Here is a 21526-nt window from a genome sequence, read left to right as displayed (position 1 = left end):
AACATTTTCAGTTTCATTTCTCCTAACACTTACAAACAGCACGAGAAAAACGTTTACCTGCAAAAGCCCGTAACTCGCTCAAAATGTTTTTTTTTTATAACTCAAAAGTAAATCATCACATTTGTAACGTCAACACCACCAAAAAGTATTTTTGTCATTATTTGTAAACAAGACAGTCGAAATGTATAGGCAGTCTGTAAATATAAAATTGTTTTCGTGAAGTGTTTCCTTTACCCATCCCCACCACGCTGCCATGCATTCATTCTACCCTGATCACAATACATCTACTTTTGTAAAGTAAATAATTACCACCATCGACATAGTTTTCTGTTTCATTGCTCTACTTAGCCTTCTAATGGTAACCTTATGAGCACACTGTATACTGCCGGCTCCAAGCAGATGCCCCCCCCCCCCCCCCTTTACCCGGCTGGCTCCAAGCAGATGCCCCCCCCCCCCCCCCTCTACCCGGTCACCTTTGTTCTACAGGGGTTCAGACCCTGGGCTCTGTAAAGCACCTTGAGACAATTGTATTGTTTTAGCACTATATATTGATACAATTCTGATCTGAGAAATGGGCCAAAGCGACTGAGAAAAAAATGTAATTTTACCAGGTTCCTTGACTAAGACATGTGGAGCAATTTAGACAATGACCATATCATACCACTGTAACCAAAGAAACCCATTGGTTCTTTTGATTCCATTCGAATGAAAGTTCCGAGGAAATAGTTGAAGATGGCTGCCAACAGAACCACCATCAGGATAATCTGAGCCTGAGGAAGCAGAAGTCAATCTGTTAAACATTTAAATGAATTACCTTACTGTACATATCACTGAACAAACTCAAACGCAACGTACCTTACTGTACATATTACTAAACAAACTCAAACGCAACATACCTTACTGTACATATCACTGAACAAACTCAAACGCAACGTACCTTACTGTACATATCACTGAACAAACTCAAACGCAACGTACCTTACTGAACATATCACTAAACAAACTCAAATGGAGCGTACCTTGGCTTCCCACTCCATGCCCGCTAACGATATGCCGAGAAGAAGAATAACGGTGAGGACGCCAACGATGCGGATGTCATTGACTTCATCAGTCATGAGGGCATCCACACTCTGGCAAACAAGACCACACATTCCAACCAGTCCATTTCATCCATTCACCCACATACTGACACAGAGAATATGCTCCATGCTACGGTGAATTACTGATATTACAGTACTTGTTGCTGCTTGAGTGAACAAGAGTTACTTACATCAGGAATAAGTGTTACTTACATCAGAAATAAGAGTATCTTACATCAGAAAAAAGAGTTAATTACATCAAGAATAAGAGTAACTTACATCAGGAATAAGAGTAACTAACATCAGAAATAAGAGTAACTTACATCAGGAATAAGAGTTACTAACATCAAGAATAAGAGTAACTTACATCAGGAATAAAAGTAACTAACATCAGGAATAAGATTTACTTACATCAAGAATAAGAGTAACTTACATCATAAATAAGAGTAACTGCCATCAGGAATAAGAGTAGCTAACATCAGGAATAAGAGTAACTACTAACATCAAGAATAAGAGTTTATTACATCATAAATAAGAGTAACTGCCATCAGGAATAAGAGTAACTAACATCAGAAATAAGAGTTACTCACATCAAAAAGAATAAGATTTACTTACATCAAGAAGCTCTACAACAGTTTCAGCAAAGCCAACAACATACATCGCCACGGCAACTGCATTGGCAAAGGCAAAGATGAGCCCAATAGATCCTCCGAACTCTGGCCCCAGGCTCCGGGATATCAAGTAGTACGCTCCCCCTTTAAAGAGATCATTCATGTCAATATCAAGTAGTAAGCTCCCCCTTTAAAGGAGCCCAAAGCAACATTAGGGCATCAAAACTGGAAAGGGCATGGAAATATTCTGGATAAGACAATCTTTATGATATTGACATTTACTTCACCATATTAGCACATTTGCATCATTATTTGATATTTTAGGCGTTAAAAAGAGCGCAAAAACTAGCCGCAAGAGCGTAGCCCTTTATTTATTGGTGCCACCAATAAATCGGCACAGGATGGAAAAATTGCCTCTCCCCACCGGCGGCGCTGCCAGCGCGATTTTCTATCAGTTCTCACCACACAACGACGTCTCATCTTTACTCCTTGAATGTCCATACGTAATGGTATGGTGTTATTGAAACTTACTACGTTTAAAAAAGACTAGAAATTGAACGTTTATTATTCGGGTCTCAAGCCTCTAATGTTGCCTCGGGCGCCTTTAAAAAGATCATTCATGTCAATATCAAGTAGCATGCTCCCCCTTCAAAGAGATCATTCATGTCAAATATGAATATCAAGTAGTGCACTCCCCCTTTAAAGAGATCATTCATGTCATATATGAAAAATAGTTTGAGTTAGCAGAAACCTTATTTATTGTAGTTATTGAGTACTTTGTTATGTAAAGTTTGTTAAGCTACAAGCCTTGCTAGGAGCATCCCTTTCCAATAGTTTTTCCAAATACAACAGTGTTTTCAAAGGAAGATGTGAAACAGTGAAAAGCATGTTTACCTCCTTTCACAAAGCCGTTGGTTGCTATGGCAGAGGTGGAGAGGCCGGTGATGGTTGTTACAACCACGGCCATCAGGATAACCGCACAAGAGAGAGCTGAGAGAGAAAGTCAGACCAATATCAAGTTTACAATACTTAAAGTAATCAATCAATTAATCAATTAATCACTCAATGAAATTCTATCTATCTGTCTGTCTGTCTTCCTGTCTGTCTGTCAGTTCTCTCAGTTATAGGATTTTTCTTCTCTATGGACATAATTGATTCGGATCAAATGAATGGCTTGCCATACCAATCTTCTGTATAGACATAATTGATTCGGATCAAATGAAATGGCTTGCCATACCAATCTTCTGTAAAGACATAATTGATTTGGATGATACTAAATGGCTTGCCATACCAATCTTCTGTATAGACATAATTGATTTGGATCAAATGAAATGGCTTGCCATACCGAACTTCTGTATAAACATAATTGATTCGGATCAAATGAATGGCTTGACATACCAATCTTCTGTATAGACATAATTGATTAGGATCAAATGAATGGCTTGTCATACCAATCTTCTGTTTGGACATAATTGATTCGGATCAAATGAAATGGCTTGCCATACCAATCCCGGCCTGACCCACGATCCATGACATGCGGATGAAGAGCATGACCCCCCAGATGTTCAGCATGCATCGTATCTGTGAAGATGAAAAGTAAATAACTAAATTGTTTGATGTATTCACATCGTATCTGTTAAAATGAAAAGTAAATAACTGAAATGTTTTATGGATTCACATCGTATCTGTGAAGGTGAAAAGGAAATAACTGAAATGTTTTATGTATTACCAACTGTAGCCTGAAGGGGGTTATGACTCCACATCTAGTAAGGCTTACTATGAACTGCACATGCATGATGACAGAGTTAAGACAAATATTCTGTCTATAAACATTTGTAACAACTACGTATTATCATAACTCGTGAACATTGAAAGACATTCTGCTTTAATGTATTCTATTAACCAGTTTAAAAACAGCTCTGATATTCTACCATGATCCCTGAATACATTTGCACACTGGACAATGAGAAAGATTTTTCTCACTTTGCCCTGAGACTGGCTAGTCAACTCAGTTTTTAGTTTTGCAAATGTATTGCTGTTGTTTTTAAAGTGGTACATAGAATATCTAATAGCAGAATGTCTTCCAAAGTCCACGAGTTATCATAATACGTAGCTGTTACAAATGTTTATAGACAGAATATCTGTAATAATCTTGCACACTGGCGGGATGGGGGACGTTGGTCAAACCCAGTGGTGTAGTGGTCCCTGGAGAAGTGGGTATTCTCTGAATTGTTTTAAGCAGCCCATACAGCACAGGATAAACGCCCTGTTTTGAGAAGTGGGTATACGCAATGCTGACTGAAAAATAAGTGGGCGTACTCCGTATACCTGCGTATACCCTGGACTACACCACTGGTCAAGCCCTAACCCTAACCCTAACCCTTGGCACTGACCAGGACTCCTTTGATCCAGCCGAACTTGACGGCCGTTCCCTTGGACTCCGGCTTCTCCTTGGCCGGCACCCCCTCCATGCCGCTGAACTCCTCCCCACTGGTGAAGATGTCCTCAAAGGGTTCCTGTGGAGGTCACACAAGGTCATATCAAAGACCTCCATTCTCTGTATGAGTTTTATAATAATAATAATAATAATGAATGAGTTTTATAATAATAATAATAATAATAATAAAAATGTATGAGCTTTGTAATAATAATAATAATAATCATGTATGAGTTTTATGTTTAAAAACCTCTTTTGGAGCCTGGAACATTAAACATTCACACAAATGTTTATGATGAACATTTTCATGGTCAAAGTACTCTGAACTCTCAATCAATTTTGCACAAAATCACCAACTTATTACAATATGAGAAATGCTTGATTGATGCTTAGGATCCATTTTGAATATGAAGTTATAATAATAATGAGCTTTCTGGACAAACACATCACACAGAAACCTTAATTCTAGAGCTCTTTACAAGGGCAGATTGTCTCTGCTGAATCAATGAAACATTGAAGCACTCATACTTAACCTCGACATACACAGCGTATAGAAGTGACGTACGGTTACTTAACAACTCATACTTAATCTCCACATACACAGCATATAGAAGTGACGTACGGTTACTTAACAACTCATACTTAACCTCCACATACACAGCATATAGAAGTGACGTACGGTTACTTAACAACTCATACTTAATCTCCACATACACAGCATATAGAAGTGACGTACGGTTACTTAACAACTCATACTTAACCTCCACATACACAGCATATAGAAGTGACGTACGGTTACTTAACGTAACCCTGGTTCTCTAATAACATGAGTGAGGTATCTCACTAAGGGAAACGCTTCTGGCATGACCAACCACGGAAGCACCAATTACACCACATCTGTCTTGACAGACCTATCACAGCCCAGGGGGCGGGAACAGCACATCTGTCTAGACTGACCTATCAAAGCCCTCTGGTCTCTGCACAGGGGGATGAGGCCAGGACTCTCCTGCCAGTGTCTGAAGGATCTGGACCTGAAGGATCTGCTAGCCAGTCCCCCTGGCCAATGAAGAGCCACTAACACGAGAGATAGACCGCTTTCTCTTACTCTGGCGAGAATTGCAGGCATTCGACTCAGCGGTGTAAACGCATTCGGCCACGGCTGTGTGAGAGAACAACCACATGCTGTCGTGATATTTGTTTGAAATTGGGTGAAGAGTTTCTATGTCCCTTTATTAATGAGCCTACGGCATCCAGTCAACATTGACCAATCAGACAAGCATGTATCAGCTGCTTCATTTTGATCTGCCACCCGCGCTAACTACCATGAGCAAGCCACATAGGACTCTAGACCAGTGGTTCTTAACCTGGGTTCGATCGAACCCCAGGGGTTCGTTGAGTCACTCTCAGGGGTTCGGCAGGGGTCAAGACACACACAGTATAGCCCGAATTTGTGGTATGGTGTCCTGTCCTAAGAATTTCAGTGCCCAGTCCGACTCTGTTGTTCTGTGTATCTGACACTTAAAGACTTGACTTGACTTCACACTAACAATGTTGGGCCGTTTTTATACATACCTACGTTTGAAGAAATCATATTTTATTTTTCAAATTACAAATGGTTCGGCGAAGGCACTGATGAAGCTTGCAGGGTTCAGTACCTCCAATAAGGTTAAGAACCACTGCTCTAGACAAAGAAACAGAAAAAAACAGAAAGATCGCTCTCTTCCGTCCCTGACCAGGATTGGCCTGAACACTTGGCCTGGTCCCCGGGCGCCGTAAAAAAAAAAGGCTGCCCGCTGCTCCTGGAGCCCCTTGAGGATGGACAAGGACTTCAGGATGGGTTAAAAGCAGAAGGACAATTTCACCGGCGTCTCATCAGCATGATTGTGCATGTGTGTTTGTGTGTGTGTGTGTCCTGTGTCGCCGCCAAATGCATGTTTGTGGTGTTGTGGGTCCTGCTGTGTGAAAATAAAACTGACTTTGACTTTGACTTCAGACCCTGAGCAAGGCCTCCTAGTGGCCAACTTGCCTTAAAACACTCAAGGAACTGAAGACAATTGCTCAATAATGAAATTAATGAACAGCCGTTTAATTTATATATTTGTACAAAAGTTGTCATTTAAAGTAGACTTGTTGTGTCATGTAGAAAAGTGTTGTCATTCATGGAGAGAACGTCTTCTTTCCCATTCAGACTCTTGTCAATGTGACTCTGGGTAATGGACCCTCTCCAACCTGCACACAGCAGAAACCCTCTAACTCTGTGCGCTCATGTTTTTCTAAGTGACGTTTTTAGATCCTGGGGGTGCTGTTTGGATATTAACTGTAATGTTTTAATTGTACCCTTAAAGGCACCCAGTGCAACTTTCGAGGCTTTAAAATAAACATTACATTTCTAGTCTTTTTTACACGTAGTAAGTTCCAATAACTCCATACCATTACATATCGACATTCAAGGAGCAAAGATGAGACGTCGTTGTGTGTGGTGAAAACTGATAGAAAATTGTAAACAACAACAATCGCCGCCATTTCCCCAAAAAATCTTTATTTATTGGTGCCACCAATAAAGAAAGCAGGATTCCAGTCAATGGAAAAATGGCCTCTCCCCACCAGCGATTGTTGATGTGTACGATTTTCTATCAGTTCTCACCACACAACGACGTCTCATCTTTGCTCCTTGAATGTCGAATGTTATGGAGTTATTGAAACTTACTACGTGTAAAAAAAGACTAGAAATTGAATGTTTACTTTTAAGCCTCGAAAGTTGCACTAGGTGCCTTTAATGCATGCAGCACAAAGCACGTCTACACGAAGTCCCGTGGCAGGGTTGAGGTCTGTCCGTGACGGGGCACACTGGAGCCTTCTGCGACGGGCGCGAGGAACACAGCGCCATTGTTATCGCAGCGGCCGAGCACCGGCAAGTAGCGTGTGGGTCGCGAGAGAGCCAGCATTGTCCCGCCGGGGACAAGCGTGTGGGTGAGGCGTCTGACATCACACAGCCCATTCAAAGCAGCACAAAGAAATGGAGATTCGGTCTCAGGTGGGAGAGAATGCCTCTCACATGACAGTTAGATCTGTAGTACAAAATTCACGGTGCAAGGGAATGTATTTCCCCCTTTGTTTTAGTAAGGCAGAACTAAGACACCCTTTATAATCTATAAAAGTTTTTATATCAACAAGCACATGCGTCATCTGATGCGTCATTTTGTTGTTATGAGGGTTGGGGAGAAACTTACAAGTAACGGAGTTACATAATCAAATTACAATAGAAATGTTAAGGTAATCCATTTACTGTTACTGAGAAAAAATATGTAGGCTAATTAAACATATTAGCCTACTAATCAAACTGTTGGTAATTACAAATGGGTCACATCCGAATATATTATTTTCAGTAAAAAACCTTTACAGCTAAATGCCTTGATTCGGAATATAACATTAATTATGATGTTTTGGATCTGTTCGCAGTCTAGACATGCTCCATTCATATTAACAGGGCGACAAGTAATAAAAGTAACCTCGCCAACCTTGGTGCCCAAAAGTTAAATCTCTTGCGGCTTATTTTACCTTATCAAGCTCATCGTGCAACTCCGAGAGCGACGGTCGGATCAACTTCTCTCCGAGGGTTGCTTCCGTGTTCCGGTAGAAATCGATGTTGGGGACAGCATCAATGGTGTTGTGTCCAAAGGTTCGCATGTAATATGTGCTAGAATGGGTGTCAGAAAAGTGCGTTTGACCCGAGGAATAAAGGCTGCCAGTACTCTTGACAGTGTCCCCATTTTGAGCAAAATCATAAGCTTCGGGGGGATTGGTAGATCCACCAGGATCTAGAAAACCAACCACCCGAAACCTGCCCTTTGCTTCCTCGGCTGCCGCTGGCTTGGGCCCTGAAGGAGTTTCTCCACCGGCGGCTCTGGAAGCGGCTGTTTCATCAGCCACTGCGTCCACCTGGAAGCGACTCTGACCTTGTCCGGCATCCATTGACTTCAGCACAGGTTTCTTCCCTGTGGACGGTGATGAGGGCGATTCAGACATATCACCAAGTTTTAATTAGGCTTCAAATATTTAAAGCTTATCTAATAAAAACAAGAATGACTCAAGTAAAACGTGACAACATATTAATGTCCGGACACAATTTCCAAGACTCTTTTGCGCATCTTATTCTAGCTGTCTTACACTACTTAAGCACATGCTGTGACTCTATTGTGTAAGCGATCAAATAACACAGACATGACGGACATCAGTTTGTGTCATTGAGATACGGCTGCAGGGAGGGTCTACGAGAGCGCCTGTGAGAGTGTACTTTGCGTCATTCCTAAAGTGCTCCGCCAATCCCCATCTCACAGATATTGTAGCTGGTAAACTTCGACTATGGCTTTCTTAGAAACATTCAGTCAGGTTATCTTACAGATTGTCATTTAGACCTAGCCAAACGTTACACGAAAAATACAGGGTAAAAAATACTGTCAAGTAGGCTACGAAAAATACTGTCAAGTCAAAGCGAAGCGCAGGGAATTTGTAATGCAAGCAATAGACTATATTGACGGCCGACGCATGTCTTTGCGCAGTCATTACGCGGGTGAGTTGCTAGGTCTTAGCAACCACAGTTTGAGAGGTGACAGAAGCTTTCTAGAATTAATATAAGATTTAATGACGAGGTGCATCACAATTCAAACTTTCAGAAGCTCTCATGGAAAACACTTGATCGTTTGTGTTCCGGGTCCCCTCGAGAGATAAACAATTGTTTTTGTGTCTAGGGGGAATGTCATGCTGCTGGATTAACATAACGCACAACGCTGTCTTTATTTGCGATGCTTACGCAGGGTACATGAAAGGGATTCTGAAACATGTCTGAACTCATGTTTATACGACAAAAACTGTAAAACAAATACTTCATTGCGCTTTAGTAAACTAACTTTTTGGGTTTGGATATACAGTAAATTGTTTGCAGAAGTGTAGCTATTCTACAGAAACTGTCTTATCAACACCTGGAACTCTTCTTCTCGCTAGTAAACATGTGATGCTTCATAACCCAAGGCTATTGCTTATGATGTGGATGCTGGACATATCATGTCATCAAACATTTCAGTTAACAAACAGCCATCACAGAGGTCAACATAACAAGCCAAAAAGAAGGAATGGCAAGCTTTACCAAAGCCATAGGTTATGTTTCCCAGGAGAGATCATGTGTGTCTAAGACCCCCCCTTCTCTAGACCTTGGGGTTCTTGGAAAGCACCTTTTGTTTAAATTATCATTAGATGTCAGTGCAACCTGTCATCAAGCAACCACGATGGTGTCTGCACTTCCTAAGAAGGACAACAGCCATTACACAGTTACATGGCTTTAATTGTGTGGTGATTTAAGCTAAATATGCATTAATAACATTTAATCTGAAACGGTATTTTTTATGATGTATTCATGTAGGCTATGCGCTGTTATTCAACAAAAGACAGGTTTGTATTTTATTTCGATAACTCGTAACAAGCACCATGAGGTCAACTTCCCATGACGAAGTCAATAAACTGAAATTGTGACAGATGACAAACAACAGTTATGCCAATTCAATTGATTAATGTGTATTTAAACACTGCAGCCCTCAGCCCTTACCTGTTGATATACAAGTTCTTGAAAAGCAGCAGTTAATCAATACATTTATTTTTAAATAGCTCATTACAGGTGTCTCCCCATAACAACATTTAAATTGAATTATTGTATTATTTTATCCAACGTAAAACGGCATTGTCAACATTCTAGTAGCGCTCACAATTGGTTGCGTAATATGCTGAGGAAGGGCGCAACAAAAGAGGGAAGTGACGGATTTGATTGTAAACCAAAAAATATATTTTTTAACTAATTTATAAAGATATGATAGTTTACGATGGGTGCAAATCGGTTATCAATATTACAAAACTGTTTTAGAAGTGAGACGTGGTGATGAGTGCTCTGTCAAAATCCAAAACCGAGACGAGAGGAAGCATCATCACCTTGCGCCCGGATGCAGATAATCAATAATTAGGTGGGGAAACCTAGCGTCCTTTAGTGTTATTATAATTAGTTAATAAAAGCATTTGTGTCGTTTCCTAGTCAATACAAACTCTATAAACTGGATTTACGGTGGTTCCATGACAGATAGTAAAACTGAAGTTATGTCCTGTCTCATGTCAAGTCTTAAATGACCCATCACGAGTGTCTAAACATTTTTAACACAGACCTTAAAAGTTCACAGAGTTCCCAAGCAACATTAGGTATCTGTGAACTGTAACAATAGGCTACTTAGTTCAACTAGTTGAATTGGTGAGTAAATGATGAAAGATGGTATGCCAAATCCACAGGCCCAGTTTCTCAGAAGCACAAGTTCTGATAAAGGTTTAAGACCCTTCTTAGAAAGCATTACTTAATAAATGACCTGTTTTGTCAGCTTGCCTTCACCACCAACACAGGTGCCGATAAAGATTTAAGACCCTTCTTAGAAAGCATTACTTAGTAAATTACCTGTTTTGTTATCTTGCCCCCACCCCCAGAGTTTACCACCACAGACCACAATGTTTCCACACAATCTCAAACAAGTCTTATCTCCCTTTCAAGCAGAAGATCATTTCCTTCAGTGAGAGGGGAGTGCATGGCTTCAGACATTCTTGGTTTCGCAGATTATTTTTATTTTGAACTAAAAAGTCATTTAATCCTCTTTGTCATTTTATATTATTGATTGGATTTACGCGACTGCATGTGCAACAGCAAACTTTCACTTTGATGTTATTGTCTTTGTCTTACAGACATTTAGAATATTTTCTGAATGGCTCAATTTTGGAAACAAAATGTCTTCAGGGGATGTGGGTAGACGATGGGTTGACTCAAATGTCAATGTCGTTTATGTTATTTACCGCTACAGATTACACCTAACACAAGTGTAATTCAGTTGCTTTTAATGTTTAACAGCAGTGTTAAACGTGATACCCCATTAAAAGTCAGGCAAACGTCGTTGTAGCTAAGTGAAAAAAGTAGAGGTCCTGGTAATAGCCAATCAAATAAATGGTGTTTTCAGTTCCTGCCTGGTAATGATATGCGCACCCAATGGTTTGGCTTGGCTTGGTTTTTTTCAGCCTGGTTTGAAGCCTCTGGGCTGTCGGTTTAGCTTGGCCACTGGGCTGAATGAGTGGCAAGAACTGCCTTACAGTCACTTCACTACAGGAATACACACACACACACACACACACACACACACACACACACACACACACACACACACACTGAGCTGAATGGGTGTCAAAAAACTGCCTTATACTCACTACATTTCCATTTATATTAAGTCATTTATCAGGCGTTTTTATCCAAAGCGTTGTGCAAAGGACAGAATTCACTACAGAAATACGGTATATATATTTGTGTTGAATATTCCTGCACTACAGGCACTGCACTGCATATGTAAGTGGTTGGAAATAACAGAATAGATAAAGGAACAAATAGTAGTTCAACTTGCCGTCTGGTGCAAGTGATGTTTTAGAACACACGTAATGAGTATAGCAGTGAAGAGAGGACATTTTGTGGGAAACAAATCATTTTATTATGGGGTCAAATGCAATGCTTCTCACTAACATAGCTACCGAAATGCCTTTAAGCTTAGTTTTGGTCATTGCTATATCCAAACTAGCTATCCCTTTCTGATGTGGGAACCATTTTTTTCCAGATCAGGGTCAGATTTGATGACCTTTTACTTATTTACTCATCCATTTAAAAACAGCCGGGGTACCTTTTTTAGAGCCTTGGAGTCTGAATTAGTTTTGGTCATTGCTATATCCAAACTAGCTATCCAGACTAGCTGTTACTGCTGTAGGTGTCACTATCCTTATTTACTCATCCCTATAAATAAAATGTATTATTATTATTATTATTGCTATATCCAAACTAGCTATCCAGACTAGCTGTTACTGGCTGAGGCTCTTTTCTTTTTCACAGATCCACTTTAGCGGGTGGCTGCAGGGGACGTCATTCCAGCTCTTCAGGGGGTTCACTGTGGGATAGGTGGCCACACAGTCCTCATTGACACCATCGTGATTATTGGGCTCTCCGTTCATCCAGTACCTGAATCAAATCAAACTTGATTTGTACGGCGCATTTCATACACAAAGCTAACACAATGCGCCTCACAGTAGGAAGGAAAGAAAGGGGGAGGGGGGGGGTTACAAATACTTGTAAAGAGACACAGATAGACAAATAAGTAAACGTTACAGACATTTTAAATAGATACATTTTGATATCAGGGCACCACATTCAATGTTACATAAATGTTAATTAAATACATTTTACAGGTTACAAAACACTTTTAAAGAGACACAGATTTAGCCCTAGAAACCTGAACACAACGCCAAAGACACAAACCAAAGAGTCTTCTCCAGAATGTCCAAACCAATGAAGCCAACGTTTAAAATTATGTCATAAATACATTTATTGTCCCCAAACACCGAAAATAAATCTGTTGTATTATTGTTCAGTAGTAGTAGTTGCAGTAGTTCTAGTGTATAGTAGTATACTTAGTAGACTTAGCATACTAGTATAGATTAGGTTATTATTTAAGGTATTTTTGGACTGACAAAAATAATTAGTTTTTCATTATCTGTTTTGTTGTTTTTTGCATTATTTACATGTAATGTAAATGTTGGTTACTAAGTCTGTGTTTTGGTCACCAACAATGATCATGCTGTACTGCACTTTTTTAAATCTGTATTGTAATGTCTTTTGCCTGGACCCAAGGAAGAATAGTCTCCACTATGGTGTGTAGACTAATGGGGATCTTTAATAAACTAAAAATAATAAATAAAAAATGTCATGATAATTACTCTTTGGAAAGCAAAGACCCAGTTGTCCATTTGAATGTTCCTTCTACTTCGTTATCTCTCAGTCCAATATAGTATCCAGATCTGTAGCTGAAGCCTTCATCGTGGAGGGCCTTCAGAACTCCTGCAATAAATGTCTGCAAACAACACATGCACACACACACACGGACGCGCGCGCACACACACACACACACACACACACACACACACACACACACACACACACACACACACACACACACACACACACACACACACACACACACACACAGGGATTTGAGCTCAAGTATGACATTCATAATGACACGGTGTTTTTGTAGTATCTGAAAAAACAACAGTGTTGCTAGGAGACTAGATGAGTAGATCTGAAGAATATTCAGGAGACTGGATGAGTAGATCTGAAGAATATAAAGGAGACTTGATGAGTAGATCTGAAGTGCATTGCCGTCTTCCCCTTAAGCAACGAAGGTGGAGTAAGCTGTTATAAAAGCACCTGACTCCTCCTATACTTTTGTGTGTGGTAGTGGCTCTTTATTTGGCCAATCAGGATTAGCTTCACTTTCTAAGTGTGACTGCTCCTGAGTTACTCTAAGTGTGACTGCTCCTGAGGAGTTTCTCTAAGTGTGACTGCTCCTGAGTTTCTCTAAGTGTGACTGCTCCTGAGTTACTCTAAGTGTGACTGCTCCTGAGTTCCTCTAAGTGTGTCTGCTCCTGAGTTACTCTAAGTGTTCCTGAGTTACTCTAAGTGTGACTGCTCCTGAGTTACTCTAAGTGTGACTGCTCCTGAGTTACTCTAAGTGTGTCTGCTCCTGAGTTACTCTAAGTGTGACTGTTCCTGAGTTACTCTAAGTGTGACTGCTCCTGAGTTACTCTAAGTGTGACTGCTCCTGAGTTACTCTAAGTGTGACTGCTCCTGAGTTACTCTAAGTGTGACTGTTCCTGAGTTACTCTAAGTGTTCCTGAGTTACTCTAAGTGTGACTGAGTTACTCTAAGTGTGACTGCTCCTGAGTTACTCTAAGTGTGACTGTTCCTGAGTTACTCTAAGTGTTCCTGAGTTACTCTAAGTGTGACTGAGTTACTCTAAGTGTGACTGCTCCTGAGTTACTCTAAGTGTGACTGAGTTACTCTAAGTGTGACTGCTCCTGAGTTACTCTAAGTGTGACTGCTCCTGAGTTACTCTAAGTGTGTCTGCTCCTGAGTTACTCTAAGTGTGACTGCTCCTGAGTTACTCTAAGTGTGACTGAGTTACTCTAAGTGTGACTGCTCCTGAGTTACTCTAAGTGTGACTGAGTTACTCTAAGTGTGACTGCTCCTGAGTTACTCTAAGTGTGTCTGCTCCTGAGTTACTCTAAGTGTGACTGCTCCTGAGTTACTCTAAGTGTGTCTGAGTTACTCTAAGTGTGACTGCTCCTGAGTTACTCTAAGTGTGACTGAGTTACTCTAAGTGTGACTGCTCCTGAGGAGTTACTCTAAGTGTGTCTGCTCCTGAGTTACTCTAAGTGTGACTGTTCCTGAGTTACTCTAAGTGTGTCTGCTCCTGAGTTACTCTAAGTGTGACTGCTCCTGAGTTACTCTAAGTGTGACTGAGTTACTCTAAGTGTGACTGCTCCTGAGGAGTTACTCTAAGTGTGTCTGCTCCTGAGTTACTCTAAGTGTGACTGCTCCTGAGTTACTCTAAGTGTGACTGCTCCTGAGTTACTCTAAGTGTGACTGAGTTACTCTAAGTGTGACTGCTCCTGAGTTACTCTAAGTGTGACTGTTCCTGAGTTACTCTAAGTGTGACTGCTCCTGAGTTACTCTAAGTGTGTCTGCTCCTGAGTTACTCTAAGTGTGACTGTTCCTGGGTTACTCTAAGTGTGACTGAGTTACTCTAAGTGTGACTGCTCCTGAGTTACTCTAAGTGTGACTGAGTTACTCTAAGTGTGACTGAGTTCCTCTAAGTGTGACTGAGTTACTCTAAGTGTGACTGCTCCTGAGTTACTCTAAGTGTGACTGCTCCTGAGTTACTCTAAGTGTGTCTGCTCCTGAGTTACTCTAAGTGTTCCTGAGTTACTCTAAGTGTGACTGAGTTACTCTAAGTGTGACTGCTCCTGAGGAGTTACTCTAAGTGTGACTGAGTTACTCTAAGTGTGTCTGCTCCTGAGTTACTCTAAGTGTGTCTGCTCCTGAGGAGTTACTCTAAGTGTGACTGCTCCTGAGGAGTTACTCTAAGTGTGACTGAGTTACTCTAAGTGTGACTGAGTTACTCTAAGTGTGTCTGCTCCTGAGTTACTCTAAGTGTGACTGCTCCTGAGGAGTTACTCTAAGTGTGTCTGCTCCTGAGTTACTCTAAGTGTGACTGCTCCTGAGGAGTTACTCTAAGTGTGTCTGCTCCTGAGTTACTCTAAGTGTGACTGCTCCTGAGATACTCTAAGTGTGACTGCTCCTGAGTTACTTCATGTTTACCAGGTTAAAAAATGACTACATTATGTCACATCACGGTTTGTCAAGCCCTTTCTGATGTGGGAACCAATTTTTTTCCAGATCAGGGTCAGATTTTCAACTTTTTACTTATTTACTCATCCATTTAAAAACAGCCTGGGTACCTTTTAAGAGCCTTAGAGCCTGAGTCTCTCTGCCCCCCCCCCCCCCCCCCCCCCCCCCCCGTGACACCTTGATACAGTGCTTTGTTCATGCTCAGTTGACTTAGTTTGTAGGCGCTTATACAAAATAATATATAAAATAGACTTCAATTGGCATTGCATAGATGTGTGCCAGTTTAGGGACAGTTCTGTGCCCTTTACCCTTTTAGTCCTACCTGTGTCTCCAAAGTGTCCACTATGGCTAAGTCGGCGCCGCGTTTGGTGCAGTCCGCCCTGGCCTCATCCCAGCCCTTGGGCTGAATCTTACTTGAGATGGGAAAGTAGTAACAGGTGTCATTCAGCAGATCCCAGCCTGGGGGGCAGCTCACACAGCTGCGCTCTGCAGGGCAAAGAACAGACTAATCTTGTGTAGCTAGGCTACATTATCACAGGCTAGTCTTGTGTAGCTAGGCTACATTCAATTCACAGAACAGGCTAGTCTTGTGCAGCTAGGCTACATTATCACAGGCTAGTCTTGTGTAGCTAGGCTACATTCACTTCACAGAACAGGCTAATCCTGCGTAGCTAGGCTACATTCAATTCACAGACCAGGCTAATCTTGCGTAGCTAGGCTACATTCACTTCACAGAACAGGCTAATCTTGTGTAGCTAGCCTACATTAACTTCACAGAACAGGCTAGCCTTGTGTAGTCAAGTCTACATTAACAAAGGCTAGTCTTGTGTATCTAGGTCTACATTAACTTCACACGTCTCTGGAGACAGTCATGGTGAAATGTGGACCAAATATGGGTGAGAATGATGATGGCCAAACCAATCCAAAACCGTCCTGAAGATGAAACTAAAAGTTAGGGTAAAAGTACAGGAACGCAAGGGATCTCCTAAAGGCCCAAAGCTTGGGTTTGTGTTCAGAGTCCACAGTTTCAACAAGGCGTCTCCAGACTGTGTGAACTCTTGGTCACGTAGCACTGACTGCCGAGGTGACCTCTAGCTCTGTGAAACTATTTATTTATTTATTACTTAATGAATTCATTCATTTGATCCTTACAAGTGAGGTACAACACTCAAGCTACTGAGACAGAGGGCTCTTTAAGTGTATGCATGTGGTTAAAGACAAACAAACATTTATAAATACAAGCATTTCTTTGTTTACACTTCCATGAGGGTTTTCATCCAGCAGATTATATTGATCAGACTGGACAAACTTCTTACCAACTTGATCAATGCGTAGCGCCTGTTCCTTCTTCTTCTCTCTCATAGTTTCAATCTGGAACTGTAGAAAATCACAGTATGTTTGTTGTCCAAGTAACATGTGCTCACTCTGGTGATAGTTCCTCTCGACCATGTCGTAATGATCCTGGAGGGACACCATAGCGGCCGTTAAGCTGGCGTTATTATCTCTCAACAGCTCCAGTTCTCTTCTCATTCCGGTGATATTGAAAGATGACTGGTTCTCAGTCGTGCCATTCACTGGTCAAGAGACAAACAGAAGTGAAGGTAACATTATTTGTCATATCGCCAAAATTGCTGTGGACAAGAGTTATTTGTTGTATCACTGTGTCTGTTATTTGTTTCTTTACAACTGTTAAAGGTGGGGTCCGTGTTTCTCATCCTATACACCTTTTGTCAAAATCCTCTAGATGTGTGTTGTTGAAAGTGGACCCTCCACCATGCGATCTGCCTCAACACAAGCATGCATACACACTCAGCCCAGCCATCAGGAGAGCAGCATGCATACTCAAGGGCCTTATATAGTACACAAAACGGTCGTGTCGGATGGTTGGACAGTGGGCGGGCGGCCGGATAGTACGTACTAGTTAGCATTCGTGTACCTTTATAGTATTCCAAAGGCTGTGGGTGCTGAAAACAATTCTCTTCCACAACAGTAGGGGGAGTAACGGTTTATGTCCCGAAAGACAAGCTACTCCATGACGTTTTAATGCGATGGAAATCGTTGGTTGGCTTAACCTCTCCTCCACAACAGTCAACTTCTACTCTCCCACCAGCTGCCACTACTCACATGCAACAGGTTTCAGCAGATACACTATCTTGTAGCTGTGTCTAATGCTATATATACACCTGATAGGGCAAACTTATCTTTATCATGGTAGGTTTTTTTTTGTGGAAGAAAAAGTAGCAATCTACAACAAAATTATATGCTTAACTTACACTATAGAAACGATTAAAAAACAATAAAATTAAATCAATACGTTCTTATTTTCTTTGGTATTTTCGTCCTATTAGATTTGCAATGATTTCTGGGTACTTTTTGTAATCTCTATTTGATCATGTGACGAGACGATACGATATAGGCACAACATCTGAACGACTGACAGTGTTGTACAAGTCCACACCTTTCATGAAATAGTTAAAAGTTCATACAAGTAAACATGAACAGTTCACGAGTAAACATGAATAGTTCACGATCATTTTAATTCATTGTTCAGTTCATAGTTTTAGGGTGGAAAGTGAGAATGAAAGACTTCACTTGTTTTTTATAGAAAACTTTATCCAGGTTTGCGGCGCTTTAAAGAGACGCGACATTTGAGGGATCGTCACTTAATTTAAACCTTTTTTGCTTCCGTTAGTGTGTGTGTGTGTGTGTGTGTGTGTGTGCATGTGTGTGATAGAGACAGCGAGAACTCAGTAAAACATCGGAAAACACCGTGTCTCTAAGCCTTAAGCTATCAATCACCCCCACAATGAAATATGCCATTACAGTCGCGACAAACTTCTTGGCATTGTGGTGCGCCCAAAACGCAAGCTATAAACGTATCCATCCTAATGTAACCAAAATATACCTCTGCTGATATGCCTAACCTTCGTTCTATTTAGAATTTGTCTTTGCACTGTGCAGGAATACAATAGCATCTACAGTGTCAAGCGAGAGCGCCTGGCTTCTATAACGCGCCCTGCTGCACTGAAGGAGCGCAGCACCCGTTGCTGGAACGCATATTCGTTTTGCAAGGTGCTGTAGTCGTGGGAACGACTGGCCTTGTTTCTCCCAAAAGGAAAGAAGATTTTCCTCTGCTGATCCCGCGTCTATATGGAAGTTTGTAGAGAGAATGCGGGGGAGTAAAATGCTCCCGAAGTAGATTACATGTTTTTAACTTCGGGGTTAATTCCCTTTCGTCTACTGCTGGCTAGTTAATACATAGCCTACAGACAGCCGGAAAGGTTAATAAACAGAATGAAATAGCTACACATTACACACTATGTTTTAATAAAACCCACGTTACTCACATACTGGTTAACACTGTTTGTTACAGCACATAAACGTTTGTCGCTACATCCAAACTGCGTCACCGTTGTCCCTCCCTGTATCTGCTCCAGCCGCACCATTTTACTTGCAATGTGAATCATTGCCATTTGTTGCACCTTAATCATTGCCATTTGTTGCACCTTAATCATTGCCATTTGTTGCACCTTAATCATTTTCTACAAACATGATATGCGGTGTAGTAAACTGAGACTCTATTCACTACTGCACAAAAACTAGACACGTTTGCAACGTTTGAAATGAAGTAGGTAAAACAACTTTCGCCAATATCTCCGTAAGGGAGATGGGTTGTGTGCTCAAATTTCCTGGGATCAAAGAAATTCATGTATTCATGTGCAGACTAAAAATCACGTCTCAGGATTTCTGCGCATGCACGTTATTTCGGGTGTCTCAACTGTAACTAATACCACTGTCATATAATTATGAGTTCAGTAAAATACGGAGCAAACACAGTTTTCTACCGTTGTTGAAACACATCTTTAATTGCCGTCGCTCATGCTGGTTCTCTGGCAGTAGGCTACTTGGGCCGGCTCATGTATTGTGATATACAGGGAATAGTTTTCAAGGAAAGGATCTGCGCCTTTGACAATGGCTGTTATGCATATATATATATATATATATATATATATATATATATATATATATATATATATATATATATATATATATATATATATATATATATATATATATATATATATATATATATATATATATATATATATGGATATAAAGGTAATGAAACAGGAAACGCTAGGTCCAGAAATGTTAGTTTCCGGAGTTGATGTCGTATGGAAATGAGGTTGTAGTGTGCCAATCACGGCCAAGGAGTATCCGTCGCCATGAGCGGACCGACAGAAATTTTTGCGGGGACACGGAGAGCTGTCCGACGTCTCTGGAGAGCACGGAGAGGGCGTTTCAGCTACCGGAGAAGGCGTTTCACTTACCTGAAGGCGTTCCTATGTGCCCAAAAACGTGTCGTACGGAGTAGCATAAAAATGCCTTCACTGAGCGCAGCCATCAGGAGAGCAGCATGCATACTCACTCAGCCCAGCCATCAGGAGCGCAGCATGCATACTCACTGAGCGCAGCCATCAGGAGAGCAGCATGCATACTCACTGAGCGCAGCCATGCTTATCACAGCCATCAGGAGAGCAGCACAGGCCAATCCCAGAATCCCTGTAGCCAGGCGATATCGATGGGAGGAGCCATAACTTCTCAGCGTAAATAAAGACACTGCAAAGGAAAACAAATAACTGACGGTAACTGAAGCACACAGGCACAACATAACACATCACACACAACACATCACATCACAACACATCACACACAACACAACACATCACACACAACACATCACACACAAGTCAGAGCCAGCCCATCACTGGGGTCTGTGCCAAGTCAGAGCCAGCTTGACTACTATCCAGCTAGCGCCAAATCAGGGAAGTGCTAAGGAGACTTGCGTCGCTTTGGATTTCAATTCAATTCAATTCAATTCAATTCAATTCAATTCAATCCAATCCAATCCAATTCCTTTCGACTCGATTCGATTCGATTCAATTCAATTCAATTCAATTCAATTCAATTCAATTCAATTCAATTCAATTCAATTTTCTTTATATAGCACGAAACTGGCTAACAAAGCTCTACAGAGCCAAGTGCCTGAACCCCCTTAGAGGAAGCACAATGGCCACAGGGGAAAACTCCCTGTTAATCAGGAAGAAACCTCAAGCAGTATTTCATGTTCAATGTAGGCAATGCGTGGACAGTGGGGATAGGGGGTTAGCCACTGACCCTAGTGCAAGTCTAATGGAAACTATGAATGGAAGTAAACGTATTAGCACACATGCTTTTTCGCAGGGCACTTGTAAGCATACTAATCTTTCTGTAGTATGCTTGCAAGCATGGTTGACTTTCTGCATTGTACTTCTTAGTATAATTGACCATAGTTGAATCATAGTTGCATTTCTGCAGTGTACTCTAGCATACTGGACTTTCTGCAGTGTACTTTAGCATACTGGCCTTTCTGTATTGTTAGCATACTGGCCTTTCTGTATTGTTAGCATACTGGCCTTTCTGTAGTGTTAGCTTTCTGCAGTGTTACCATACTTGCCTTTCTGTAGTGTATTTTAGCATACTGGCCTTTCTGCAGTGTTACCATACTTGCCTTTCTGTAGGTCGTCGAAGGTTTGGTCTTCTCCGTTAAAGTCCTTATACCTGCCCCTCTCCTGCGGGTCTGTCTCACCTCCGCTCATCTTTGGGAAAATGTCTGTCTGTCTGTCCGTCTGTCCGTCTGTCCGTCTGTCCGTCTGTGTCTGTGTCTGTCTGTCTGTCTGTCTGTCTGTCTGTCTGCGTCTGCCTGTCTGTCTGTGTCTGTGTCTGCGTCTGTCTGTCTGTGTCTGTCTGTGTCTGTCTGTCTGTCTGTCTGTCTGTCTGTGTCTGTGTCTGTGTCTGTCTGTCTGTCTGTGTCTGTCTGTGTCTGTCTGTCTGTCTGTCTGTGTCTGTCTGTCTGTCTGTCTGTCTCTTGTCTCACGTTAGGAACTCATCCCATCTGCGGGGCGTACTACTGGCGTAAGTTGTCACATCCCATAAACAACAGAAAGAGATGAAGATATGACATTTGGATAATTTCCCTCAGAAGGAGCAGTGTCTCTAACTGTGCTGTTTCCCTCAGAAGGAGCAGTGTCTCTAACTGTGCTGTTTCCCTCAGAAGGAG

At 41.4% G+C, this 21526-nt stretch overlaps 2 protein-coding genes across 2 annotated transcripts in view; both read right to left on the bottom strand.

Annotated features, from left to right (window-relative positions):
* Window positions 1-8132, bottom strand: part of LOC308376437 (solute carrier family 12 member 2) — a 22999-nt gene extending 14867 nt beyond the window's left edge. The window contains exons 1-7 of the mRNA XM_080852757.1: window positions 7686-8132; window positions 4084-4206; window positions 3196-3271; window positions 2585-2680; window positions 1695-1834; window positions 1020-1130; window positions 662-770 (exon numbers count right to left, since the gene is read on the bottom strand). Of these exons, the coding sequence (XP_080708883.1) occupies window positions 662-770; window positions 1020-1130; window positions 1695-1834; window positions 2585-2680; window positions 3196-3271; window positions 4084-4206; window positions 7686-8099 (1069 nt within the window). The 5' untranslated portion in view covers window positions 8100-8132. The remainder of the gene's footprint in view (window positions 1-661; window positions 771-1019; window positions 1131-1694; window positions 1835-2584; window positions 2681-3195; window positions 3272-4083; window positions 4207-7685) is intronic.
* Window positions 8133-12041: 3909 nt separating this feature from the next.
* LOC308376072 (uncharacterized protein) lies at window positions 12042-21065 on the bottom strand (the record flags this gene model as incomplete). Its single annotated transcript, XM_080852328.1, has 6 exons — window positions 12042-12198; window positions 12954-13087; window positions 15749-15912; window positions 16743-17000; window positions 19930-20046; window positions 20969-21065. The coding sequence occupies 6 exons, from the start codon at window positions 21063-21065 to the stop codon at window positions 12042-12044; spliced, it is 927 nt and encodes a 308-aa protein (XP_080708454.1).
* Between the last annotated feature and the right edge of the window lie 461 nt (window positions 21066-21526).

This window comes from Sprattus sprattus (assembly GCF_963457725.1).
Source record: "Sprattus sprattus genome assembly, chromosome: 15".
Taxonomy (NCBI): domain Eukaryota; kingdom Metazoa; phylum Chordata; class Actinopteri; order Clupeiformes; family Clupeidae; genus Sprattus; species Sprattus sprattus.
Note: the sequence above shows the minus strand (reverse complement) of the source record. Positions and strands in the feature narration are given on the sequence as shown.